At 38.3% G+C, this 25,950-nt stretch overlaps 1 protein-coding gene and 1 long non-coding RNA gene across 4 annotated transcripts in view; one reads left to right on the forward strand and one right to left on the reverse strand.

The window, feature by feature from the left end:
- The window catches only part of GRM3 (glutamate metabotropic receptor 3), a 241,751-nt gene that overhangs the window by 92,596 nt on the left and 123,205 nt on the right, over window positions 1-25,950 (reverse strand). For 2 of the 3 annotated variants that reach the window (XM_021063473.2, XM_021063472.2), the window contains exon 2: window positions 13,532-14,143. The exons of the other annotated variant lie outside the window; for it this stretch is intronic. In XM_021063473.2, coding sequence (XP_020919132.1) covers window positions 13,532-13,993 — 462 coding nt within the window. In that variant the 5' untranslated portion in view covers window positions 13,994-14,143. The remainder of the gene's footprint in view (window positions 1-13,531; window positions 14,144-25,950) is intronic. 3 annotated transcript variants of the gene reach the window in all.
- On the forward strand, window positions 9,295-25,282 carry LOC110255491 (uncharacterized). The gene is made up of 2 exons (XR_002335877.2): window positions 9,295-9,797; window positions 25,022-25,282. It is a non-coding gene; the product is annotated as an uncharacterized LOC110255491 (long non-coding RNA).

Genomic DNA, 25,950 nt, shown 5'->3' on the forward strand with positions numbered 1-25,950 from the left:
TTCATTCTTTTAATTAAGTGATTATGGATAAGCCTAGAACCAGACTGAACCATCTGCTACCTCATAACCCAGGTTATTACATAAAACCAGTTCTAAAAGTGGCAATGAGAAGAGACCTCAATGACCCTCCTATTCAGATGGATCAACTTGCACTGTTAGCTGTACAAAATCGCAGATTGGCTAGTATTTTAAACTGGAACTGGAGGTGGTATAGAGTTGAGAAATTGCCTGAGGAATTCAAGCTGTTCACATCACATGAATTATCTCCCCATAAAGGATGACAATCATATTGTTATTTTAAAAAGGATTAGTCTTTTTTTTTTTTTGGACCATACTATGTGCAGCACATCTGGGAATTTTTTTTATGAAAACGGTTGACTAGAGCCCATGTTTGTAGGCCAAAGATTAATATGGATTTAGGAAACCATGTAATGGACTGCAGCAATGCCAGTTTTCTCAGTTTAATCTGCATAAGTCACTGATTCTTACATGCCATGAGCACAAAAACACTGTAATCATAGATTTATATTGCCATTCCCGTTAACATCATGACTTGGTCCTGATGATTTTGCATGGATATTCCAGGCACAGCACTCCTTAATCATGGCAGAAACTTTCATAAATTGTTTGTGGTCACACTGATTTCCAGTCCTCCTCCTCAAATCATTACACTCAGACCTGTGCTTTGCAACCCAGATAGTCAAACACTTTTCATTTTCTTCATTTATGACTAAGGTACTTATGAATAGGAAGGTTGTCCATTTTGGCATTCTCATAGCTCATCACTGAGGTGGAAATGCTTTGCAAACCACATAGGAACCCTTGAATCATAGTTTTCCAGGACACTTTCATCTTAAGACATGTCACATCTCATTGTGACATTGCCATTCCACTTTCAACAAGAGTCTGTCTTGCTCCCTTACTAACAAGGCACCATCACAGAAATAACTTTGTTTCCAATTAGACTTAACAGGTGCTAAGAAGAGGAACAAGAAGGTATTTGCCCACTGAATTAGTCTGCATCTGCTCTTTGCTCCCTTTCCCCCGTGAGTTACTTTTCAAGATAAATCATGGAACTGAGTTGGTTTGAGTTGCAATCCCTAACAATAGGATCAAAAGTTCTATTGCAAATCTGGTCCGGGATGCATTAGTGTTTGCCAATGACACCTGCAAAAGGATGACTTAACTCCAACAGATTCGTTAAAAACACATCCTTTAGTGCCTAGGATATTAATTTTTGTCAAAACATCTTGAGGATTTAATGGAGTCACAAGTTGAATCAATCCATATTTTTCTGTGGCCCCTGAAGTCACTTGTATAAAATAATATGATAAATATAGTCCTATTGATAAAAAAGTCACTTCTATCCTTTCTGAGTATTAACCAAAGACCAAAAGCTAGTGGGTCTGGTCTGGGAAGAGCTGAGGGGTGTAGCTATTTTTTTTTAGACCTTTAAAAGCTCTTAGAATTATTTCTAAATTTATTTTTATTTCCCAATACATTATTTTTTTTCTACTGTACAGCATAGTGACTCAGTTACACCTATATGTATACATGCCTTTTTCTTACATTATCATGCTCCCTCATATGTGACTAGACATAGTTCCCAGGGCTACACAGAAGGATTATTTATTTCTGAGGTCCTTTAGGGTGGAGGGCTATATACTATGATTATTATTTGTAGCAAATATAACTATGTGGTTCATAGTTTTCTTTTTTAACTATTCATTACTTCAGCAGAGTCATCAGGTCTAAAAGTAAGTAGTATGGTAGCCATTCAGTGCATAGGTTTGAAATCAAACAAGCCAGCATTGGAATGCCAACTCCTTCTCTCACTAGCTGCATGATCTTAGGCAAGTTAGTTTGATTCTTTAAGTTTTAGTTTCCCCATCTGTAAAAGGGAATGATAGTAATCTCTGGCTTATAAAGTTCTTTAGGGATTCAATGATAACAAATGTGAAGTACTTAACTCCCTGGCTGGCACATTGGTAAATGTTCAAAAAGTGGTAGAAGTGATGAGCATGGCTAATCCAGCAGTAAGTCATTCATTCAGCAAACTTTGATTGATGCCACTTAAACAAGACAATGTTCTCAAATTTAGATTGTTCTAAGACCAGTAATGTCCCCCCATTCTCTTCTAGGAAGTTGTAGTCTAGTGGGAGACAAAGAAACATACCAAGGATAAGAATTTGAGATATATGTACATATTCTTATATAAAAACACAGGTAAAGGAGCATTTCCCGTGAGTCATGGTAGGCTCCCCTGTAGCAGGAACATTTAGACTTGATCTTGAAGACCAAGTGAATGTTCACCAGGCAGAGGAAGGGAAAGGAAGTTTTTTTCAGGCAGAAGGAGGAATACAAAGGCAGAGATTGGAAAATGCATGTTTGCTTTATGATGATGGTTCAATATTATCAGGGTATTCAGAGCCCTTTAGGGATTAGTAGGGTGAGGAAGAAAAGAAGGACTAAGGCTGAACTGCTAAATATTTTATACATTATGCTAAAGAGTCTGAATTTTGTTATGACACACATGAACTTATCTATGAAACAGAAACAGATTCACAGACATGGAGAACAGACTCGTGGTTGCCAAGGGAGAGGGGATGGGGGAGAGATGGATTAGGAGTCTGGGATTAGCAGATGCAAATTACTATTATACATAGAATGGATAAACAACAAAGCCCTACTGTATTGCATAGGGAACTATATTCAGTATCCTGTGATAAACCATAATAAAAAAGGAAAATGAAAAAGAATGTATATATAGGTATAACTGAATAACTGTGCTATACAGTAGAAATTAACACATTGTAAATCAACTATACTTCAATAAAATAAATTTTTAAATGAATTTTATTCTTTTTTTTTTTTTTTTTTTTTTTTGTCTTTTTAGGGCTGTACCCATGGCATATGGAGATTCCCAGGCTAGGGGTTGAATTGGAGCTGTAGCTGCCGGCCTATGTCACAGCCACAGCAATGCCAGATTGGAGATGCATCTGTGACCTGCATCACAGCTCACGGCAATACAGGATCTTTAACCTCATTGGGCGAGACCAGGGATCGAACCTGTGTTCTCACGGATGCTAGTCAGAGTCAGATTCGGTTCCACTAAGCCACGATGGGAACTCCAGAATTTTATTCTTTAAGAGACAAAAAGACATTGAAATTTTTAAATTAAAGGAATGACTTTACCAAAGTTATGTTCTCAAAAGGCTACAGTGAATGACATCTGTGAGGAGTCAGGGAAGACTATTGAGATGGACAACATACTAATTTTGACTCAAACTGTGAGATTTGAAGCCCAGGAACCTTGTAATCCCAACAACACTGAGTAAATTAATAATAGAAATGTCAAAATGAGAGGTTTAAGGGTGAATTTGAGTCCACTTAAAACCATTTATTTGGTTGGTAGTAATTACTCAGATCTTCACATCTTAATTTGTTCTGTTTGTGACATTACAGGTCACCTTGAATCCTTCTTGGAGAGAATCAGGTCATAAATAATTTTCATTGTGGGAGACTATAAAAAGGTTGAAGAACTTTTAAATTCCTGGAAGAATTTCCAAAAAAAAAAGCATAAAGACTTTCTTCAATGTAGAAATAAAAACTGAGGGTCATTAAATAAAATTTGATAACAGTTGAAATTCACTGGATAGCACCAACCTGTATTTATTGTATTTCTTTACATCTTATACAAATGATATTCCTTAAAACTGTTTTGTCAGCATAGGTAATATGTGCTTAGTGCATATATATAGTTTTGTTTTGATGGAAATTTACTTTTTTGTAGAAAAATTCTGAACAAATTATAGATTTTGTGTTCCATCACATCTGTTTTCCACACTGGGAGGGCTTAATTGCCTGGTTTATGTTCTACGAGGCCTCATTGTGAACCTAATGGCAGCTACCCAAGTGCCAGGCTCGGTGCCTGGGAGGGACCAGTTAGTTCCTGGGATGTGTGCCCTGCAAATTCAACCTTATTAAGTGATGGTGAATGTCTCAAGATGTTCTGTCATTCTGACCACTTGGCCAGGAAATCTGGTCTATATTTGGAATATAATTTTTTAGGTGCTGCTTCTATTTTGCTCTCCCCTGTTGTTGCAGTTCCCTCTAAGGGAATGCAAAATCAAGGAGCTGGCATGAATGACGACTTTGTCACTAGTAATAGAGGGATTTCCATAGTAGACCAGGTGGTGATGTCAAAAATAGTGACAGGCCAATTTTAGTGTTCACAATCTCACTGATATACTGTCTAGAGTATCAACATTTGCTTTGCAGGGGTTTTTGGAACACTACTCTTAAATTTTCAAAGTCCACTAATTGGAAAAAATACTCTGGAAGTTTTCAACTGCATTTTCCAGAGACCAGTAAAAGCATTTCTACTATATTAAATCAGTGGACTTTCATTATTATAAACTAAGTGTTGACTCTTTCCATATTGAAACACTGAGCCTTGCACATATTGATCCATTAAAAAGGCAATGGTAATTTAGAAAGAGTACTTAATGTGGTTAAAGCAAAAATCATATCTTAAGTTTAACTGAAAGTATCAGCACCCCTGTGTCAACGAGCTTACCTATTAATCTGTAACCATGCTATAAAACACTTGCTGATCTTTCAGGAATGTCTGTATTCCATGATTTTCATCTCCTGACCTCCATCATAGACATGTGACCACCAGACGCTACTTCTCAGCTACGGGCTATTCTATTGCCCTGTGGACAGTGGCCCTGAAGTTAACCTCTTGTTTTTCAGGAGTGTTTTCCAAATAAACACATGACAGAAGGGGGATTAATTAAAGAATAAATTAACTCCAAAATAAAGAAAACCTAGTGCATCTTAGATAATTACCTCTGGCAAAAGATTTATGCAATGCAATACTGTTAACAAAAGCATTTTTAATTGCTCTTTCTGTTGCCTCCCTCCCTGTGATAAAGTCCTTGAACAGCCTTGCTGTTTTTTTTTTTTTTTTTGGGAGGAGAAGCAGAAGCAATGGAGAGAATTTTCAAAACATGAGTTTTGTGAGATTGCTTTAGAATGAAGAGTCTGGGAAGGAAATAAAAGATTCTATCTGAGATAAATTTTGAGTCAAGTTTTTCTGAAGCTTAAAACTCTGTGAGGGTGTGATCAGGATGGCAGGGTGGGAGGAAAGTTATCTGGATTCCAATGTTGATTCCACTACTTTTAAAGAGGTAGAAACTTGAAGTTGGTACTTGACCTTTAGGGGCCTCATTTCCTCTCGGAACTATTCCTCTTAGAGCTGTTAAATTTTAAAAAAGCTACCAGATAATATCTACTAAGATGTAAAATGTTTATTTGTCATTACGTGTGAAACAGTGTTTTTTTTTTTTTTTTTTTACTGTTTTTCATGTATTTTCTCATTTCATTCACACAATAACCCAGTAAAAGAGGTGCTATTAATATCTCAGTCTTAGGAGGAAAGAGGCAATGAAAGAGTCAATAAATCCTACTTAGCCTGTACCCAGAATTTTAATCACTGAACTGAAATTTTTCAAGAAGGCATGCTAAAAATGTATAGTTTTATCCATGCTGTGATTGTTGTATTTGCAATGTTAAATTCACCAAATGCAACTATCATTTTTACTTTTCCAGTGATAGAGACATTAAAGATAGATGGGTAAATGGATTTCTAATGCTGTCACTCTGCTTTACTTAAGGACAGGATGATGTTTCCTTCACTTTTGTGTTTGCTCCAAGCATGGTATCTGGCATAGTTGGCATCCTGCGTATTCTTTGTGAGGAGAGATAGCAGAGAGCTTGATTAGGGTTAAGTGTGGGGCTCTAACCTAATCTGCAATAGTCTTGGGTGCCCAGCTGTGTTGAGTCTTGGGTGTTTGTTGTCTCTGGAATGGTTTAAAGACAAATGGAGTGGAACCCTTAGAGCTGTTCTCAAAACAAGGCACCTTTTGTGGCATGTGTATACACAGTAGAAGTGGGGAGGGTGGGGGAGCTTATCTCACAAGCTCACTTTACTACATCATCTTTTGTATCAAGCACCATTTCCCCCTTGATTTATTTTTCATTTATGAGCATCCAGATTGATCTAGAATAGGTAGGTCATGGTTGTGATCAGCAACACAAGATTCTTTTAGGAATTTTTAGCTTTTTGGACATGTAGCACATTTATCATTCCGTTAATTCTTTCAGTTCCTCCAAAAAGCATCTACTCTCCTCCTGGTAGAGACATTATTGTAAGTGCTCTCAATACAGAGACCAGAGATGTGGTTCCCAAACACAAGTAGCTTAAAGTTAAGTATGAAAATAGTTATGTCCATAAACAATTCTAGTTAATAAGCTAGTAATAGAGGTGTGTGCTTATGTAGTGAAAACTTGGGAAAGATTTCTCAAAGTGGATAGGGTTTGAGCTGAGAAGTGAAAGACAGAATGATTTGGCAAGGTCTCCAGACAGCTAAGGGGTCATGCGTTCCAGGTGGAAGAAACATTGTGTTCTCTCTTTTAAGAAAGAATGTGTAGATAGTAAACACTAGTTGACCATGAGAAACCAAGTTTCAGGGACACTTCAAAGGCAGGTTTTCTTTTCTGTGGAAAGGTTCATTTGTGCCGTATATTAGATTCCAGATATGTGATATCATATGGTATTTGTCTTTCTCTTTCTGACCTACTTCACTCACTGTGAGAGTCTCTAGTTCCATCCATGTTGCTGCAAAGAGCATGATAATGTGAGAAAAAAGACTGTAAACATGTATGTGTAACTGGGTCACCATGCTGTACAGTAGGAAAAAAATAATGTATTGGGGGAAAAAAAGGCAGGCTTTCTGTTTGTATGGATCAAAAAGTCTTTTTCTTCTCCACCTCTCTTCCTTTCTGCTCATTCTGTTGCTCTTTCTGATCTTTAAGTTCTTATGTTGTCAATTGATTCTCAAGTCTTATACTCATACCTATTTTATGTATGGATTTGATATTTGCTAATTTGCTTATAAATACCTTAGGGGCTCATAAGATGTCTATTATTTGAAAAAAATTTTAAATTTAAATACAGCTTATTTACAATGTTGTGTTAGTTTCAGGTGCACAACATAGTAATTCAGATATATATTATAAATATATATACACATACACATTCTTTTTCAAATTCTTTGCTCTTGTTATAAGACATTGAATATAGTTCCCTGTGCTATGCAGTAGAAACTTGTGGTTTATCTCTTTTATATATAGTAGTGTGTATCTGTTAATCCCATATTGCCAATTTATCCCTCCTGCCTCCTTTCCCCTTTGGTAACCATAAGTTTGTTTTCTATGTTTGTGAGCCTATTTCTGCTTTGTAATAACATTCATCAGTTTCATTTTGAGTGCTCTCTGCTTCACATTTCCTAGTTTACACAATAGTGCTCTTGAACCTAAGATATATACATATGTTTAATACATGCTTATTTGCTGATGAAAATGATTTTATGAGTGCCCTAGTTGTAATAAATCTATAAATGAGGTGCTTGATTCACCAAATTCACAAAAATACTGCCACAATCATGTGAAATAACAACTGATTTGATTTCAAAGTTATGTTGATAGGAAAGAGCCCATTATTTATTTTGCTTCATGTTTTAGATGCTTCCTTTATAATCACTCATCCTAGTCATGTTTTTCTTGAGCCAGGTATAATTATAAAATTAGGAAATGCCTTTAAACAAGATATAGTGCAAAATCTAATATGTTCTTTCAGTATCCTCAATAATAGGTCAGTTTTTGTTTAAATAACTTCAGTAACTGACTCACTTTCTTCTACTTTCTTCCTTCGGGACTATTACATCTTTAATAACTCTTCCTTATGTTGACCCTAAATATGCCTTCTCTAAATCATTGATTGTCATAAGGGAAGGGTGAAAATTTTGTAGTTTGGCAGTATATGGGAATATTTTGAGATGTCACAACTGGGGTGCTCTTGGCATCTAGTCTAGTATGTAGGGACCAGTGATGCTGCAATGCACAGAGCAGTTCCACACATCAGAAGTATCCAGGCCATCATTGCCAAGGTTGAGAAACTCTGTTCTAGTTTCAACTTATTTATCCACAGAAAAAGCATTCATTTTTTTCCATTCAGTAGTTAGTATGATACTTGGACACAGTTAACCATATGAAGCCTTTTGTAACCCAAAGTCCTTCAGCTATTTTTCTGATGATGCTAAAACAAGACCAGCAATTCCTGTGTGATTCTTCCTAAAAGCATTTGAATTTAGAAGAGGAATGAATCATCGAGGAAGGGTGATTCTTAATACAAATTGACCAATAATGGTCCACTATCACATTGTGGAACTGGGTGGAGGAGGAAAAATAGAGTAGTTAGTGTCTTTATGGGCTGTTTTCACGCCATCTGGATAAATCTGGGAAACTTACCACGAGGGATTTCATTTGAGTTATTCTTCTCAGAGGCATGAAGTGAGAAATGCACTACATATCTGAATCCATGTCATGATAAATGATATAATGACCACCTTTCAGGGTCAGGGAGTTTCAGGGATGTGGCTGTTGCTAAAATTCTGACTCTACCATGCCTGGGAAAGAGGTAATAAACTCCTTTCAAGGCTCTACTCTGCTCTGTTGATGAGCTTTCTAACCCAAATACCCATTTGTGGCTGAGGTCACTTTAAAACCCAGGGACACAGGATAACTAGGTCAACTTATACCTGTCCTGTTTCAGCTGAAATTTGCTCCAGCTGGACAAGAAAGACTGAGGAAATATACATCCTCTGAAAGGAGTGACAAACATTTTGGGAACATTTCAAGAGGCATTTTTTTTTGACTGAAAAACTCTGGAGCTCTAACTATAGTCTATTTGAAAAAGCCCCAACATAAACACTACTTCAAAATTGTACCATGTAGACAAGTGCCTTGCTAAAGGCAACCAACCTGATTCTCTTCTTGAATAAATACCATTTCCCACCGAGGGGTGGATTGCAGGTTTTAGATAAAAGCGGAATACAGTCTTAAAAATGCTTTGAAATGAAGCTTATTTACTGGAGGGGATGAACAGATCTGGGTTCTATTTAATAATAAAGAAGGATTTTGATACTGGCTCTCATTGACTACCAAGTTAAAAAATCAATACTGTTGCTTTACAAAAGGGACCACTGTATGTGGTTTGTCTTACTTAATAAGAGTGTTGGCAAAATATCCAGGTTTTCTTCAGTGGTGATACAGATGAACCTAGCAAATTATTAAGAATTTCTCCTTTCATGCAATTTTCACTATCTGCAAATAATTCCTATTGTATGAATAAATACAGCAGAGGATTTCTTCTCTGTTGACTTCTAGGAGACTTCTTCTATAGTGGAAAGATAATGAGAGAAGAGGAAGCTGGAGAGAAAAGGGCCTTCTGAAGCAGTCCCACGAGTAACGCAATCTAGGCCCAATGGGGAAATGATAACATCCAAACTGACCCAACCACAAAAGAGAGGATGCAACGATATTATCATTCGTGATCATTATTTCTCTCAAGAGGCAATTTTGTGACTGCAAACTCTGTGCTCTTGTTTGAGACTGGATGCTAGCTACAATGCAATAATAGGAATCTTTGAAACAGTGTGGTGAATGTATACTAGCACATTTTTCCCCCTACAGTTTAACTCTCTTTTTTCCTGCAGCTCAGTTCAAGCTAAAACACTTTCCAGTAAATACTCAGGAAGTCAAAGGGACTGAGAAATGGACAGCGGAAGTGATTGGCGTGAATGGATCTTTGTGGCTACTGGCTACATGTTGTCATCATGGTTATTGAACCCGAGGGTACAGGATTAGAATCAGTCCAGGAGCAAAAATAAGTGAGTATGAGGGGCACCAATAAAAACCCTCTCCTAAAATACTTCTCTCATTAGTGTAGAAGAGTCTCTGAAAGTCACCAGTAGGAATGTACTGCTTTGGGTTGCTGTTGACTAAATTTTTTTTTTTTTTAATTCTCATTAAAAGACATATATTCTGGAGCTCCCTGATGGCTCAGTGAGTTAAGGATCTGGAGTTGTCACTACTGTGGTACAGGTTTGACCCCTGGTCTGGGAATTTCTGCATGCCATGCCAGAGGTGCAGCCCCCCCAAAAGGAGATATATATGTTTCAAAACGATAACACACTTAAATTCTTAGATCTATAAGGGCCCCTGAGACCTCTTTTCATTCACGATTCTCAGCTGAAAGCAAAGCCCTGTGGCGAAGGGTTCCTCCTAAGGCTACCTGAAAGTCAGTGTGTAGACAGATGGCTCTACATCCCTGCTTACTTTGATGGAGGGATCAGTGTGGGACCTAAGCAGAGCCTGAACCTCTGTGGACCTCGGAGAGGGGAGTGAGCCTCTTCTCTCCTTTCTGTTCCAGCTCATCCTTTACACCTGTCAAGGTCTCTGTCCTCTTGCTCACAGACATTGGCAGCATCTTTCTGATGGGCCCTGTCAAATTACAAATCTCATTCACACTGTGGCCCAATTAGCCTTTCACCAGTGCAACTTTCATTCTGTGTCATCCTCAGAACTTTCCTAAAGTTCGCTTCTTACCTTGTGAGCCCCATGAAAGTATTTTGAATTGTATGTACTATTTCATAATAGTTCTGTATCCACAGCCAGATTTCATGTTCCGCAAGGTACAGGCTGTGTTCTCCATGACTTTAGTGCAGGGCACACTCAGGGAGCTTTATACAGATTAACTTCCTGATGAAGCATGTGGGAGCCAGCAGTGATTTCATGGGACTGCTTGGCCATGGAGTTGATGTTGAGTCCACAGATTTTTTTCTATGACTTTAATAGTTACCATTGATTGTATCTGTTAGTTTTTTTGGTAAGGCACTTCCCATGGATTCTCTCAACTCATCCTTTCAAGAACTTTTCTCACCAAGCATGTGGAAGTTCCCAGGTCAAGGATTGAACCTGCGCCACAGCAGCAACCGGAGCCACTGCAGTGACAAAGCCAGATCCTTAACCTGCTGAGCTACAAGAGAACTTGAATTCTCTCAACAGCATTTTAAAGTGGATGTTATTTTCCTTATTTTACAGGTAAGCTAGTCAATGGTAGGGTTAGAAATCAAACCCACATCTTGCTGATGCTAACTCTATCATTTTCAGTATAGCATGATAGTTTTGGTTTCTTTATTTATACTGTGGAGACAAAAGCCATATCAACATTTGTGGCTTTATAGTGCTATGTACCAGATAAGTGAAATCATAAGCTAGGTACTTTGATGATAAGAAGTGGCTTTTTCCCTTGTAAACAAGTACAGGTTTTTTTTTTTTTTTTTTTTTGCCATTGCTTGGGCTGCTCCCCCCGGCATATGGAGGTTCCTAGGCTCGGGGTCGAATCGGAGCTGTAAGCCGCTGGCCTACACCAGAGCCACAGCCATGCGGGATCCGAGCCACGTCTGCAACCTACATCATAGCTAACAGCAACGCCGGATCCTTAACCCACTGAGCAAGACCAGGGATCGAACCTGCAACCTCATAGTTCCTAGGCAGATTCGTTAACCACTGAGCCACGATGGGAACTCCAACAAGTACAGAGTTTTAATAGCCCTCAGATTTGTGGGGTTTTTTTGTTTGTTTGCTTGTTTTTGTTTTTTGCCACACCTATAGCATGTGGAAGTTCTTAGACCAGGGACTAAACCACAGCAGCAACTCAAGCTGCTGCAGTGACAATGCTGGATCCTTAACCCGCTGTACTAAAAGGGAACTCCAGTCCACAGGATTTTTTTTTTTTTTCCTAAAACAACTTGAACTCTTTTGAGGAGTCTATAGGTAATACAAAAATAAAATTAGATTTAAAAATCTATTTGCTTAGAATAGTTTAATTATTTTGGATAGATATTTACACATCTGCTGTGGAGTGCTATTTACTGCATTGAGAGAAACGAAGGTCAGGAAAGCATATTTGTAATTCTTTACTCATGATAATCTTGGGTATACCATAAATATTGATAAAATGTTTGACATTCTTCTGATGGAGTTATTATTGAAGTATGGCAGATACACATATTTTAGTTCTCTCTTCTCAAAGAGCAAATTCTGTCTTTCTTGATACAAGCATAGTAATAGTGGTAAAATTAACATGATACGCTTTGAGATGTGCAGTATTTTCTATCCATCTAATGAAGTTAAAGGGTGTTTATGAAAAACTAATTATCCTAATTACTCATAATATGAGTGTGTGCGCTGTAGAAGGAAGGAAATTTGCAATAATCATTTAGAATAGCACAGAATTGTACGTAGAATTTTAAATGCCACGAATCTCTGATATATCCATATGGTTATTCCAATGCAAATAGAGCCAATTTAAGTGGCTTGTGACACATACAGGCAAGTGAGTGTAATATGACTTCCTTTAGTGCTTGGGGCTCTGACTATAGTCATTTAGTAGGAGGTAAAGTATATGATGACTCTTATCTTATGGACTTTTATTGCTGTCACATTCACCAGAAAAAAAAATATTGAACTTCAGTAACGTAGAGAAATCACATGGGACAGTTGAAAGAACCTCAAAGTACGAAAGCTCTGTCTGAGTTCATGTGCTACCTATCAATGGGAGTTTCCCTAAAACTGGTATTTCCAGGGCTTGAAAAAATGAGAAAGTTTGAGATGAATGATTTCTCAGTTCCTTTCCACCTCTAAAATTCTGTGACCCTGTGAGTGCGGCAAGAGTTTGACTAATATGCTCCTTCTTTCCCTAACAAAATTACCAGAACCAATTATCAGCTTTTTATCTAGGTTAACTTGCATGCTAAATTGTTCCCTCTTTTTTTTTTTTTTTTTTTTGGTAGTAATTATCTGGCTGTTCCGCATACATTTTCAGGTTTATACTGTGAGAAATTGTTTATAATTTATCTCTGAGTAAAACCACGTTTGGGAAAAAATTGAGTATGGAAAGAAATAGAGCTCAGTGATTTTTGTACCTTCTTGTGGTTGACTGTATTGATGACTTCAAATCATGATACTGCCATATATCTATATCCTTTGTGATGTAACTTAGCAATGCTTGTATTGTGGGGAGCATGGAGTTCCTGCTCCTTGACTCTGGATTGAACCTCCTGAGTTGCCTTGGCTGGTGGGTTGTTCACAGATGTGGACACAGAAGCTTGGAAGAGGACTGTGCAGTTAAGTTTGCATTCTCTTGCCTGCCTGCCATCACCCTGAGAAGAACATGCCTGGGCTAACCCACTGATTCCAAATGGGGGTTAAGAGACAACTTGGAGCAGAGCCACCCCCAGCCGAACTTGGCCTTCATCAGCTCACTCCAGCCAAGCTTTAGACTTGTAAACTACAATCATTAATAATTATTAAGTCACTGAATTTTGGGGAAGTTGTTATACTGCAGTAGCTACCTGTATCTCTAAACAATTTCCATTGCTAAAGTACTCTTCTGTATGCAAATCTGTATTATCTGGTACACATAGAAATGACTTATTGCATGCTTAATATCACCTACCAATGAAACTATTAGGATCTTCTCCTTTTGTTCCTCTAAGACATAACAGAGACACATCATCAAAGAGCTACAGCATTTCATCAATAGCACTGCAAATCTTACCTGTATGGAAACACTGCTGTAAGAGCCGCCAATGACCCCTGCAATGACCAGTGGGATATTTTCTTGGATGGCGTAGGATCCATCAGGACACATATACTCAGCTTCATCCACTTTAGTCAAAGATGCCCTAACAAATTCCAGTGATTGCTCTAAAGCATAGGTATCCCTTGAGCATGTATCCAAAATGTGAACACCCAGCTTCACTCCTGGGAGCAAGTAATCATCTTTGTTAATTTCATCGATAGCAAACAGCATGGCCTCCAGGCGTTGGATCCCTCTATCTTCGTTGATTCGCCCACATTCTTCAGTTCCAGTGCCTTTTTCGTTAATGGGAAATAGGCCCCCTAAAACAAGGTCACCTTCTATTTTAATCTCCCTCCTCAGAAAGTTATGGTCCCCTAAAGAAAGTAAAAATCCCTTTGAAAACAAAGCTAAGGTAAGAAATTGCAGTCTTGTCAACATCTTCGTGAATCTGTCTTCTGTACCTCTGGTAAATATCAATGGGTGGAGCCAGTGTTGCCCTCTAGTCCTCCTCTCTCATTTCCAAACTGGATCTTTGGTCTGTCCTTCATATAAAGGAGGAACAGACTAACAGGGACTGTCACCAAACTCCTGAAGAGATAAAAATTAAATGAGCACAAATGGTAAAGAAAGCAACAGTGATTACAGTGCTGTTTGATTGATGGTCCCCATTCAGATCTCTGATGGGATGATGACTCCAGGTACCATCTTCTAAACATATAGGTACCACAAACCAGGCACTCTCCCACAAACATTCTCACCCAGTCCCTACAGCACACTGTGATGTTGCTCTTAGTGATCCTATCTCCCAGAGATGGACACTGAGGACTAAAGGGGTCAAGTGACCCGAAAAAGCGTACTTAGAAGGGAAGCAGGGCTGAAACCCTGGATCTTCTAATGCTAAGTGCAGTACTTTCTCTACTGAGTCACTTACTTTGCTCTTGGTAGGGCAACAACTTTGTTGGGAATCTTTATTCCCCATCTTTCAACTATATTTGTAAATAACTCCTTTTTCTCCACGCTTCCATTTCCATTTGGAAACCAAACAAAATAAAACAAAATGTACAAGTCAGAATGGCCATCATCAAAAAGTCTATAAACAATACATGCTGGAGAGGGTGTGGAGAAAAGGGGACCTTCTGACACTGTTGGTGGGAATGTAAATTGGTGCAACCACTATGGAAAACAGTATAGAGATTCCTCAAAACACTAAAAATAGAATTACCTTTTGATCCAGAAATCTCACTCCTGGGCATCTATCCAGAGAAAATCATGACTCGAAAAGACACATGTACCTCAATGTTCATTGCAGCACTGTATACAATACCCAAGACATGGGAGCAATCTAAATGTCCATTGACAGAGGAATGGATAGTGAAGATGTGGTACATATACACAATGGAATATCACTCAGCCATCAAAAGGAATGATATAATGGCATTTGCATCAACATGGATGGACCTAAAAATTATCATGCTAAGTGAAATTAGTCAGACAGTGAGACATAGAAATCATATGCTATCACTTATATGTGGAATCTAAAAAAGGATACAATGAACTTTGTAGAACAGAAACTGATTCACAGACTTTGAAAAACTTATGGTTACCAAAGGAGACAGTTTGGGAGGGATGGGGTGGAAGTTTGGGATGGAAATGCTGTAAAATTGGTTTATGATGATGGTTGTACAACTATAAATATAACAAAATTCACTAAGAAATAAGAAATAAAAATAAAATGACCGTGCTGACAGAATAATTAGGGCATGATGTGTCATCTCCCTGGGCCTCAGTTTTCTTAGTTAAATATTTTTTTTTCTTCTTCTTTTTATGACCACACCTGTGGCATATGGAAGTTCCCCATCTAGGTATCAAACCAGAGCTACAGCTGGGGCCTATGCCACAGCCATGGCAACACTGGATCCAAGCCTTATCTGCAGCCTACTCCATAGCTTGATCCTTAACCCACTGAGTAAGGCCAGAGATCGAACCTGCATCCTCACAGAGACAACACTGGGTCCTTAACCTGCTGAGCCACAATGGGAACTCCAACTGAGTATTATTTTTACAAATAAAGTAACAGATGAAAACATTTTTGTAAAAATTAAAAATAATCAATAAAATACCAAATATTTGTTTAAAAAAAGCAATGTTAGCTCTGTCATTGTTTCTGCGTTCCTACTGCTATAGCCCCATCCTCCCTTCAAAGGCCACTTCTTATAAAGAATGGACTGCAGTATTGTCCGCCCTTCCTCTCTCTCATCTAGATGCTCTCAGTCACTGCCAATGAGGTTCTGCTTCCACTACTTTACCAAAATGGCTTTGGAGAAAAAGCTACCACTGATCTAGTAGTTTCTAAATCCATTAAACCCTTTGTAGTCCTCATTTTACTTGACCTTAATGGAAATATTTTCAACTTGTTTCACTTTCCTAGGTTTCTTTTCTCATGCTGATCCTCTGAAATTCTGGGGTTGACTATCCCTCCACCCCTACCCCATTCCCAGCCCAGCTCAACTAGTGTTCATTGTTTCAATTACCACTTAACTGACTCCTAGGTTAACTGCCTGCTAAGCAGCTCTACCCATACATCTCTCTGACATCTCAGAACCTGCATATTATAATCTCTCCCTTATCTAGTCAGTGGTTCTTCTTGGCACCCAGGCTCTTGAGCCAGAAACCTTCACAGGAGAGCCCTTCCTCTTTTTTTTTTCCAATCAGCCAGTAAATTCTGTAGCATCTACCTGCTTAACATCTCAAAGCATCCTTCTCTTTTCTTACCACCATGCTTGACTCTTGTTATCGCTAACAGGACCACAGCAGTAGATCCCTAGGGAGTTGATGCCAGCTCTCAAAACACCTTTTTGTGAATTAAGAAAAGATAACCTTCCTCAAGTGTAAATTTTAAAATGTATTATTATATGACCTATAATATAGATGCAACATAGATGATGAGGAAAGTGGGGTTGGGGGTGACTGCCTCTGCCAGACAGGGTTTAGGTCCTGACACATTTAAGGCAGTGCAGTGAGCAGGAGTGCTGGGGTTTGCACAGTGCTTAGGATGCCTCCATAAATCAAGCTTCTTTTTATGTGATAGAGCAGAACATATGCCTCTTTCAGCCCTGTTGTGGGATCATGTTTTTGACAGTTGGCTGGGGTCTTTCCAGGGAACTTTCTACAGTCCTGGTATGGAGCTGTCTGGTTGCATGTGCACATGAACCAGTGGGCCTACTGCTGTACTCCTGACACCCAGCTCCCTGGCACTAGAGCAAACAGTGGTCTGCACAGTCACTCTGCTTGTCCACCCCTTGGACCCTAGATGAGGTAATTTTATTATATTCAGAGTCAGGTGAGAGACAGTAAGCCAAGGACTTCAAGAGCTTTCTTCTGACAGGGAATATCTGCACGCTCTTGTTTGTGTGGCCAAGTGTGCCTGTCTGCTGTCCTGCTTTTGTGCACAACTGGTGAGGTTTTATGAAGGAGGGCATCTTTTCTGGCTGTTTCTTGACTCAATCAGGATTCCTGGAAACCATTCCACCAGGGTGCTCTCAGATATACTAGGAAATGTTTTTTTAATTTTTTATTTCTAATTTTTTTTGGCTGTACCCTTGCCAGGGGGTAGAAGTTGCACCCATGCCCCAGCCATGACCTGAGCCATAGCAGTGACAATGCTGAATCCTTAACCACTAGGCCACTAGGGAACTCCCTAGGAAATGATAACAATCTGAATGGTGTCCCAATGGAGGAAGCACCCTGCTGTGCAGAGTGCCCATCTCCTGTCAATCTAAACCAGCTTCCTCTTGCCATTAGGCTGAAGAATGCACTTCTTCATGCTCTGTGATCTTAACCTAATTAGCTCTCAAGTCTTAGGCCACCATGCCCATCAGCTTCATCCCACCTCTACCTTCAGATCTTACCCTTCAGCCAGTTGAACTATGTTCACTTCAGAGGACATCTTGGATGGTAGGGACTCCTTGCTTCTGCTCATATTGGCCCCTTTGCTGGGAATGCCCTTCTATACCATTTAAATACACACTCAGCATTTAAGACCCAACAGTCAGTACAAGGAGAGGCCAAGAATTTTTTCCTATCTTCCTTCCCCAATAAAAGTGTTTACTTCCTGCTTTGTATTCCTGCTGTAACTAGTTCAAGAAATATTTTCAACTACTGTTATAATTCATATTTGCTTCTTTGTCTGCTCATTAAGAAGAAATGACATGTCCCAACACTTAGGATTTTTAAGGTATGAAGGAAAAGAAAAAAACAAAACTCAGCAAAAGGGAGTTCCTGTAGTGGCTCAGCAGTAATGAACGCAGCTAGTATCCATGAGGACATGGGCTTGATCCCTGGCCTTGCTCAGTGGGTTAAGGATCCATTGTTGCAGTGAGCGGTGCTGTAGGTCACAGCTGTGGCTCAGATCCTGCATTGCTGTGGCTGTGGCTGAAGCTGGTAGCTCTGATTCAACCCCTAACCTGGGAACTTCCATATGCCTTGGGTGCAGTTGTGTGCAGCCCTAAAAAGATTAAAGAAAAACAAAAAACAAAAAAAGCCTCAACAAAAATATCCAGACAGAGACTAGTCCAATGTTTACTTCAACATGTTTGACATTTCTTCCCTCTGCTGTTAGCAGTGCCCTTTAAAACCTGGCTTTCCATGTGCATTCTGTTCCTTTTGCATGGGCAAGTGATGGGTTGTTTTCTTGAAACACAAAAGTCATCTGGGTTTGGTTTTGTTTATTTAGGTGTAAACCTCAGTACTGACAGCAGCAGTGATTGCAATGCTCTATATCAACCCAGAACCTCTCTGGGAGATCTGCCACAGGGCACCAGAAAAATCCAATAATAATAATTTTTAAAGAGGTTGATACTGTAATAGAATTTTTTTTTTGTTTCATATCAATTTCTGGTCTCTCTTTGATCTTTATGTGCAATTCCCTTTGAAGCAAAACTGCCATGGAAGGCAAAAGACACTGTGATCATTATCACTAATGATAAAGAAGCAGAAAATGGCTCTATAAAATAATGGTTTTATGTGCCTAGTAAAAGAGAATAGTTAAATAAAAGAAGGTCATCAACACAGTCTTACCGTGTATCTATAAAATATGTAGGTGTCTCTTGAATATGAAGAAAATTTGGATATTCAAAGAGTAAAGATGACCTTATAGTTTATGGAAAGCTTAATTCTCTCTTAAGAAAATGCTCTTGGCCAAAGGAGACTTTGGATGAAATATCACATTATGCTGAAAGAAGTAGTATGTATCTGTCTATCTGTTTCACAAGAAAGGGCTGTGTTGTGTTTATCTTTGGCTGTCCAGGGGCTGGCATAGTGTCTGCAATCCAGAAGATATTCATCCAATATTTCTTGAAGGAATATAAACATCCACAATAATCATGTTTGTAAATGACTCTTTACTGTTTCATTTGTGGTATAGAAAATGGAAATTAAGGTAGAGAAATCAGTTGTTTCATTTCATTACCTACCTAATCATCCCAAATGATCTTCCCCTATTATCTTCTTTGATGATAGGACTGCCAATAGGTAGAACTACAGGAGTTACTTTGTATACATGCTGGAGAAAATGCTGCCGTTGTTTCTGGAAATTGTAGCTGAGGCAGCTTTGTATGAAGCAAAGGAAGATGTGGCCTCAAGTTGACTGACATCTACTTAAGTTTTTGGTAAAGAGAATACTAAATTAGGAACATGCATATTATTCTCTTTCAAAGTTTCAGAAATGCATTTACTCATCAGATATTTATTGAACATCTACTTTGGGTGTGCTGAGCCATGAATTGGATACCCAGGATATAAATTTTAATTATAAACAAATGAACATTATCCAAGCTGTCAAATGATTTAAATGTTTGAATATTTTTATATAGTGATAGAAAAGTACTCATCTCTCTTTCTACCAACTGTCTCCACCATTTGTAAAAATCTTCAAAATAAATTTGCAATGGGTTTCCTTTAACATGGTAATTGTTATTAGGTGCTTGATTCAAAAGGCAATTCATTACATATTACATATATTATATACATTTAAAAATTAGGTATATAGAACTAGTTGACTAACAATAGTGTCATGTAAAATAGTTTTCCTTTTAGCTCTCTGATAGGGCATCGTTAAGTAACACTTAATGTAGTCTTAGAGAATTACCAATTAAAAGTCAATTAGAGTAATGTTTAAATACAGTCTTAATATTTTCTTATTTACCTTTTCCTTAAAGCAGAATTTAAAATGACTAAGATCGTCATAGGGCCATGCATAATTTTAAAACACTTAGCATTATGTAAAAGGAAGCCCTAAGAAGCTGAAAAAACAGGACATTAAAATTTAACATTGAAGAAGAGACAAACATGCTTAATTCAGCACAACTGTTTATCTCTGTGTAACAGCTTATCGAACTGTGGGAAAGGGTATCCACTACTTTTCTGCATGCTTTCATTAGAAATCAGCCAGCAGCACATTCCCCAGATAAACAGGCTCCCTACTGCAGCCACATTCCTACACAGCCAGAGAATTGCAGCTTTGCACTCAGAAGTTCTCTATCCAGAGAAGGTGAGTGATGTGTGGACCGCTCCCTCCTCACCAATGTTTTATTAATCGGTACATTAATAGACTCTCAGGGGTGTGCTGTGACTCTAACCCCTCAAAGATGTCGGCAGGAAGCATTTCCCTACTCTGCATATGCTAATATAGATTTCCTTCCTCTCTTGACTTTGCCCAAGGACTTAGTGTGGAAAATGAAATCCAGCTTGACTCACTGAATAACTAGTTTATCCAGGGGAGTTATGATGCCAGAAACCATGCTCACTCTTTCCTAGAAATAAGCTCTTGAGTTGTTGAAGGGTTCTGAGTGTGCTCAAAGCCTGCACACCCAGTTGATTTGGAGAAAATGTAGGGTTAGTGATAGCACGTGCAATTCGGCTCTAAGTTTGATTATAAAGTTTTCAACTGCCAGAATTAAAGTCAACAAAAGACTTGGCCTTTGTCTTTAGGTGACCATTTTCAATTGGGTAAGCACAGGCTATAACCATACTGATGTTTTTAATAGTAGGGAGCAGCATTGCACAAATCGTCTTTTTTGATTCTTGCTAGGAAACAAAGGTACTTTTTCCCAGAAGCCTTTAAGAAATTATTATGAGAAACTGACAATTATTTTTAGTAGATCTGGCTTAAAATTTCTACTCCCTGTAGCCTTCCACGTTACTCCAGCTGTATGGTGGTCTAAGTCCATTTGCTGAATTTCTATGTAGTTTGTGTTATATCATGATGATAGTGTTTTTTGTTTATTTGCGTATTCATTTATTTATTTATTATTTTTTAAATGGCTGCACCCATGCCATATGGAAGTTTCCAGGCTAGGGACTGAATCTGAGCCACAGCTGCTGCAACGCCAGATCCTTAACTCACTGCACTGGGCCAGGGATTGAACCCCTGTCTCTGCAGTGATCTGAGCCGCTGCAGTCAGGTTCTTAACCCACTAAACATAGCAGGAACTCCTATTTCCATATTTTTTAGTTGAAATTTAACAATTAGAAATTGTTGAAGTTCCCGTCATGGCACAGCAGCAATGAATCTGACTATGAGATTCATTGCTGAACCATGAGGTTGTGGGTTTGATTCCTGGCCTTGCTTATTGGGTTAAGGATTCAGTGTTGCCGTGAGCTGTGGTGTAGGTTGAAGATGCGGCTTGGATGTGGTGTAGCTGTGGCTGTGGTGTAGGCCGGCAGCTACAGCTACGATTGGACACCCTAGCATGGGAACCTCCATATGCCGAGGGTATGGCCCTAGAAAAGACAAAAAAAAAAAAAAAATAGAAATTGTTCTTTTTTCCTTATTAGATTGTAAGCTAGCGGGGATCCAGGTGAGTGCCTTAGATGTTTTCCACAGTGCCTCGCATGCATTGTTGCCAAATGATAAATCCCAAATAGCATGTAAGGTCAATAGCAAGTAGCTAGAAATTGGTCAGGATGTTGGAAAAATGATTTGGAAATTCCATTCAGAGGATAAGGAAGATAACTGAGAGACCACACTCCCCCCTCTTTTTCAAAACGATGTTATAGTAGGTCACCATTCAATATTGGCTCTAGAGAAACTCAGCCAAAATAGTGCTAATCTTTCCTTTGACTTTAAATTGCTGATTTTTAAGGAAAAAATAAAGTAAAATTGGAAAAGTAGAGAACATTTAGAAAAATTAGAAAGATTAGGACATTCATTGTCCATCTAAGAGAGATTAGGACATTCATTGTCCATCTAAGAGAGATTAGGAGGAATGTAAAGCAACACACCAAGTAAGAGGTTATGTTCCATTAAAGCATGAATGACAAGGAAGAAGTGCAGGCCAGGCCCAGGTATTAAGACTTGGTGTTAAGAAGGATAGGTCTGCTTTTTCTCAAATTTCTCTAGTTTGAGGAAGTTTGAAATTCTTCCATAAATATAAAATTTCAAATAACCAAACAGTTAAGTTGAACAGTAGGAACAAATTGATCAGCCCCTTTCCCATGAGCCTGTTTTGTTCCCAGAGAAGATAAAGAAGCCCAAGAACCTTACATGACGCCATTGAAGAGGGTGATGTTACCAGTTGGGGTGCTGCAGCCAGAAGGATATGCTGAAGAAAAAGAGACACATCCACTTCACTAAATGGCCATGGACAACCCTTCCTACCCCACAAAAAACAAGATCTCCAGTTTCGTTTATTATCTGAGAGGGAAGGGTCTTTATGAGGTTAGGCAAACACTGACAATTGTGCTAAACTTTGGTCCTTAGGGTAATTGTTGGCAATTTACTTAATGATATTCACTTGGTTTGGCCATTCAATACATATTATATTAAAGATTTATTTTCTTCCCTTCTAAAAAAATCTTTATTTTTCTAAATACCAAAGTGCATGTTATTTTCCTGCGTACGTGTGTGCTTGTGTGTGTATATGTATCTGTGTTGTTATTTTGGCTGTTTTTTGATCTTCAAGCTTCCTAACCTCATTACCAAGCTTTCGAGTTGGAGTCTCTCCAAATTCTCTGCAGTGCATCTTTGTCCTTTTCCTCTTAGAAGCTGCCACATTTACTAGAAATTAGAGGTTTGTCAGTGTCAGCAGAGAGACAGAAACTGAATTTGTCAAAGCTTTCCCTCTAGCTCTTAACAAAATGGTGAAGGGGAAGAAATAGAGGAATATTAGTCACAGGAGACCATCTTTACCTACTGGCAGTAGGATCCTTTAAGTGGATATTATTAGTAATGGCCTGTGTATATACTGCCCCTCCTCTTTGATAATGTCAAAGTGTTTGGCACAATGAATTCACTCTTACTGCTTCCTGGTAAAAAAGAATCATGATATCTATTGCTGAGTAGACAGAAAGAGAGAGAGAGTGATGCAGATTGTTGAAGAGAGTAGTGAAAATTTATATAGAATTAGGATTTAAGTAGACTTTTGTCATTATTTTCCAAGCAAGTCTTACAAAAGAGAATGCCTATCATACATGCTTCTATAAAAAATACCACCTCTGGAGTTCCTGCTGTGTAACAGCAGAAATGAATCCGACTAGGAACCATGAAGTTGTGGGTTTGATCCTTGGCCTTGCTCAGTGGATTAAGGATCCAGCATTGCCGTGTGCTATGGTGTGGGTCATAGATGCGGCTCAAATCTGGCGTTGCTGTGGCTCTGGCGTAGGCCGGTGGCTACAGCTCTGATTAGACCCCTAGCCTGGGAACCTCCATATGCCACAGGTGCGGCCCTAAAAAGGACAAAAGACCAAAAAAAACAAAAACAAAAACAAAACAAAACAAAACAAAACAAAAAAACAAAAAACCTCCAATTAGCAAGTTCTCCTAGCTGTATTAATGGTAAAATGTTTGCAACAGCGCCATGTTTACCTTGTGCCAAATAAACTCTTTGGAATACCCATAGCCAGCTTCTGCTTCTATGTCATGTCATGGTATTAGACTTGCCCTCCTGCTGAGAACAGCTATAAAACTGTACAGAACATACAAGTCAAACTCCGATCTTTGAGGGAAATGCACGTGGGAAGCCCCATAATTACCGTTCAAATTCCTTAACATTCTGTATGGGAGAACTTTTCTGCTGTGGTACAGTGGCACTCTTGGTGACCTTGAGAGGCAGAGATTAGAGTTCGTGGCTTCTGAAGTGGTTGCAATTTGTGGGGCAGGGAGCTGCATGAAATGGTGAGCTTAAGTTCTGCATGGTGCATGGGTGTGTACAGGGGAGAGATCATTTGCCTACAACAGAGCTGAGAGAGAAACTTCATTGTCAGAGTTCATGTATACAGAGAGATATTGGGGTTCCAGCCCAGTTGGAATACAGACCACTAGGCATTATTGTACTTTAAATTCTCAGAAAGGCTACTCTCCATCAGTAAGAATCAAGCTCCGGAATCATGGGCATGCCATAGGACTACATCCAAAATACAGTTGCCTTAACAATGGATAAAACTAAACAAAACTAAAATGATCCACAGTTATTTAACTACCTGCTAAGGCAAAACTGAAAATTCTTTAAGGAAGATGACATAATTGAGCTTGCCTGCAATATAATTCTACAACAAGCAATGTACAACCCCATAAGAAAACAGGAAAATGTGGCATGAATTAAAGAGAGAAGTATTCATTAGAAATGGGTTCCAAAATTATCCACATTCTGAAATTAGCAGATAAGAACTTTAAATAGTCCATTATAGATATAGATTTGTTCAAAGATTTAAAGAGATGAATGAATAGATGAGGAATCTCAGAAGACAATGGAATTATGAAAAAAATGCAGCAGTTTTAGAACTTGAAAGTAAATATTAAAAGAAATATCTGATTATCTAGTAAATATCTAAAAAATTTCACTGGGTGTGTGTGTGGGAGTCAACAGACTGGAGATAGAAAAATAGTCAGTAAATATGAAGGAAGATGAAAAGAAATTATCCAATCTGACTAATAAACACTGAAAAAAATTAAAGCTTCAGAGTTCTTTTGAATATTAAGTGATCTAACACATGTATAATCTGAGTTTCAGAAGCAGAGGAGAGAGAAGGAGAAAAAGAAATATATGGGGAAATAATGGCTAAACATCCTCCCAGTTTGATGATAAACATAAAATTAGAAAACCAGGAAGCTCAGCAGGATATCCTTTTATTTATCCTGATTTACTTAAGCAGTATAAATTAAAATAATATGTAGGCAAGTCATAGCCAAATTGATTAAACCAAAAATAAAGAGAAAACTTTGAAAACAGAGTAGACCAGCACAGTTTGTGTTAACAATACGAATGAGAGATCACTTTCATCATAAACAATGGTGGCCACGACCCAGTGGAATTTTTAAAGTTCTTCAGAGAAAAACTGGTCAAGCATCCTGAAATTCTGTTTCTAGTTAAAATATACTTCAAGAACACTGTAAACCAGCTGTAATGGAAAAAGAATAAAAATCACATATATATATATGGAATGAAGGTAAAATAAAAACTTTTTTTTCAGGTAACTAAAACTGAGAGATTTCATTGCCAGCAAGCTGACACTCTGAGAATGCTAAAGGAATTACTTCCAAGGAAGAGGAAATGGCACCAGATTGAAAATCAAATCTCCAGGAAAGAATGAAGAGCACCAGAAATGGGAAATCTGTGGTTGAACATAGAAGGATATTGGTAAAATCTAACTAGTGGGGGTTGTTAAGATGAGTTCCTGAAAATTATATTTGTTACAAAGAAAAATGGTAATAAAAGAAAAGTTTCACTATCATTTTGTATATTTTATAGTCTGATTTTACTTCTCCTTGTGTGTATATGTTTGCATTTATCCTAGATTGTGTTAGCTGAAAACCTCTTTGCACCTTTCGGAGTCCTGCTAGAAGAACAATCTTCTCATTCAAAGGCTATGCTTCTGGTTGTTAGATGGGTCATAGCCAGCATCATAATCTTCTTTATGATTTAGCTGCTAGTAGATTCGGTCAAGGTTGGAACCCCACTGGTACACACTGGCATAGTTGTTCTAGTTGTTAAAATATTGAAATACTTTCATCCAGTTGGTGAGTAGTCAATTTAGAAGCCCTTTGAATATTCCTCCACTTTCCTGGCTGCTCTGGTTCCTCTTCTGGCATATCTCTACCACATCTCTCATTTTCTTATGGACCAGCAAGGTAATTGTTATATTCTGGCAGAGCTGTGACTTTAGGTCCCAACTTCAAGGGTTATGGTTGCTGGTCATTTTCATATCTTGAACTAGTTGTTAAACCTTTCGGATATCATCCCTTAACTGACTTGCTGAATAAGATGTTAGAAATTTGAGGAAAGTTTAAATTTTAAGCAAAATTATCAGCTAAAACAAAACTGGATTTTTCCTTGTAGTTTGACCGATTAGCACCCATATTTCTAGTTTTTCTGAAAACTATACCACAGTTTTCCTTTGGG

This window comes from Sus scrofa, chromosome 9 (assembly GCF_054392235.1).
Source record: "Sus scrofa isolate SSC_HxYL_T2T_F1_AM1 chromosome 9, Sscrofa_HxYL_maternal_Yorkshire_Landrace_v2.0, whole genome shotgun sequence".
NCBI classification, from domain to species: Eukaryota; Metazoa; Chordata; class Mammalia; order Artiodactyla; family Suidae; genus Sus; species Sus scrofa.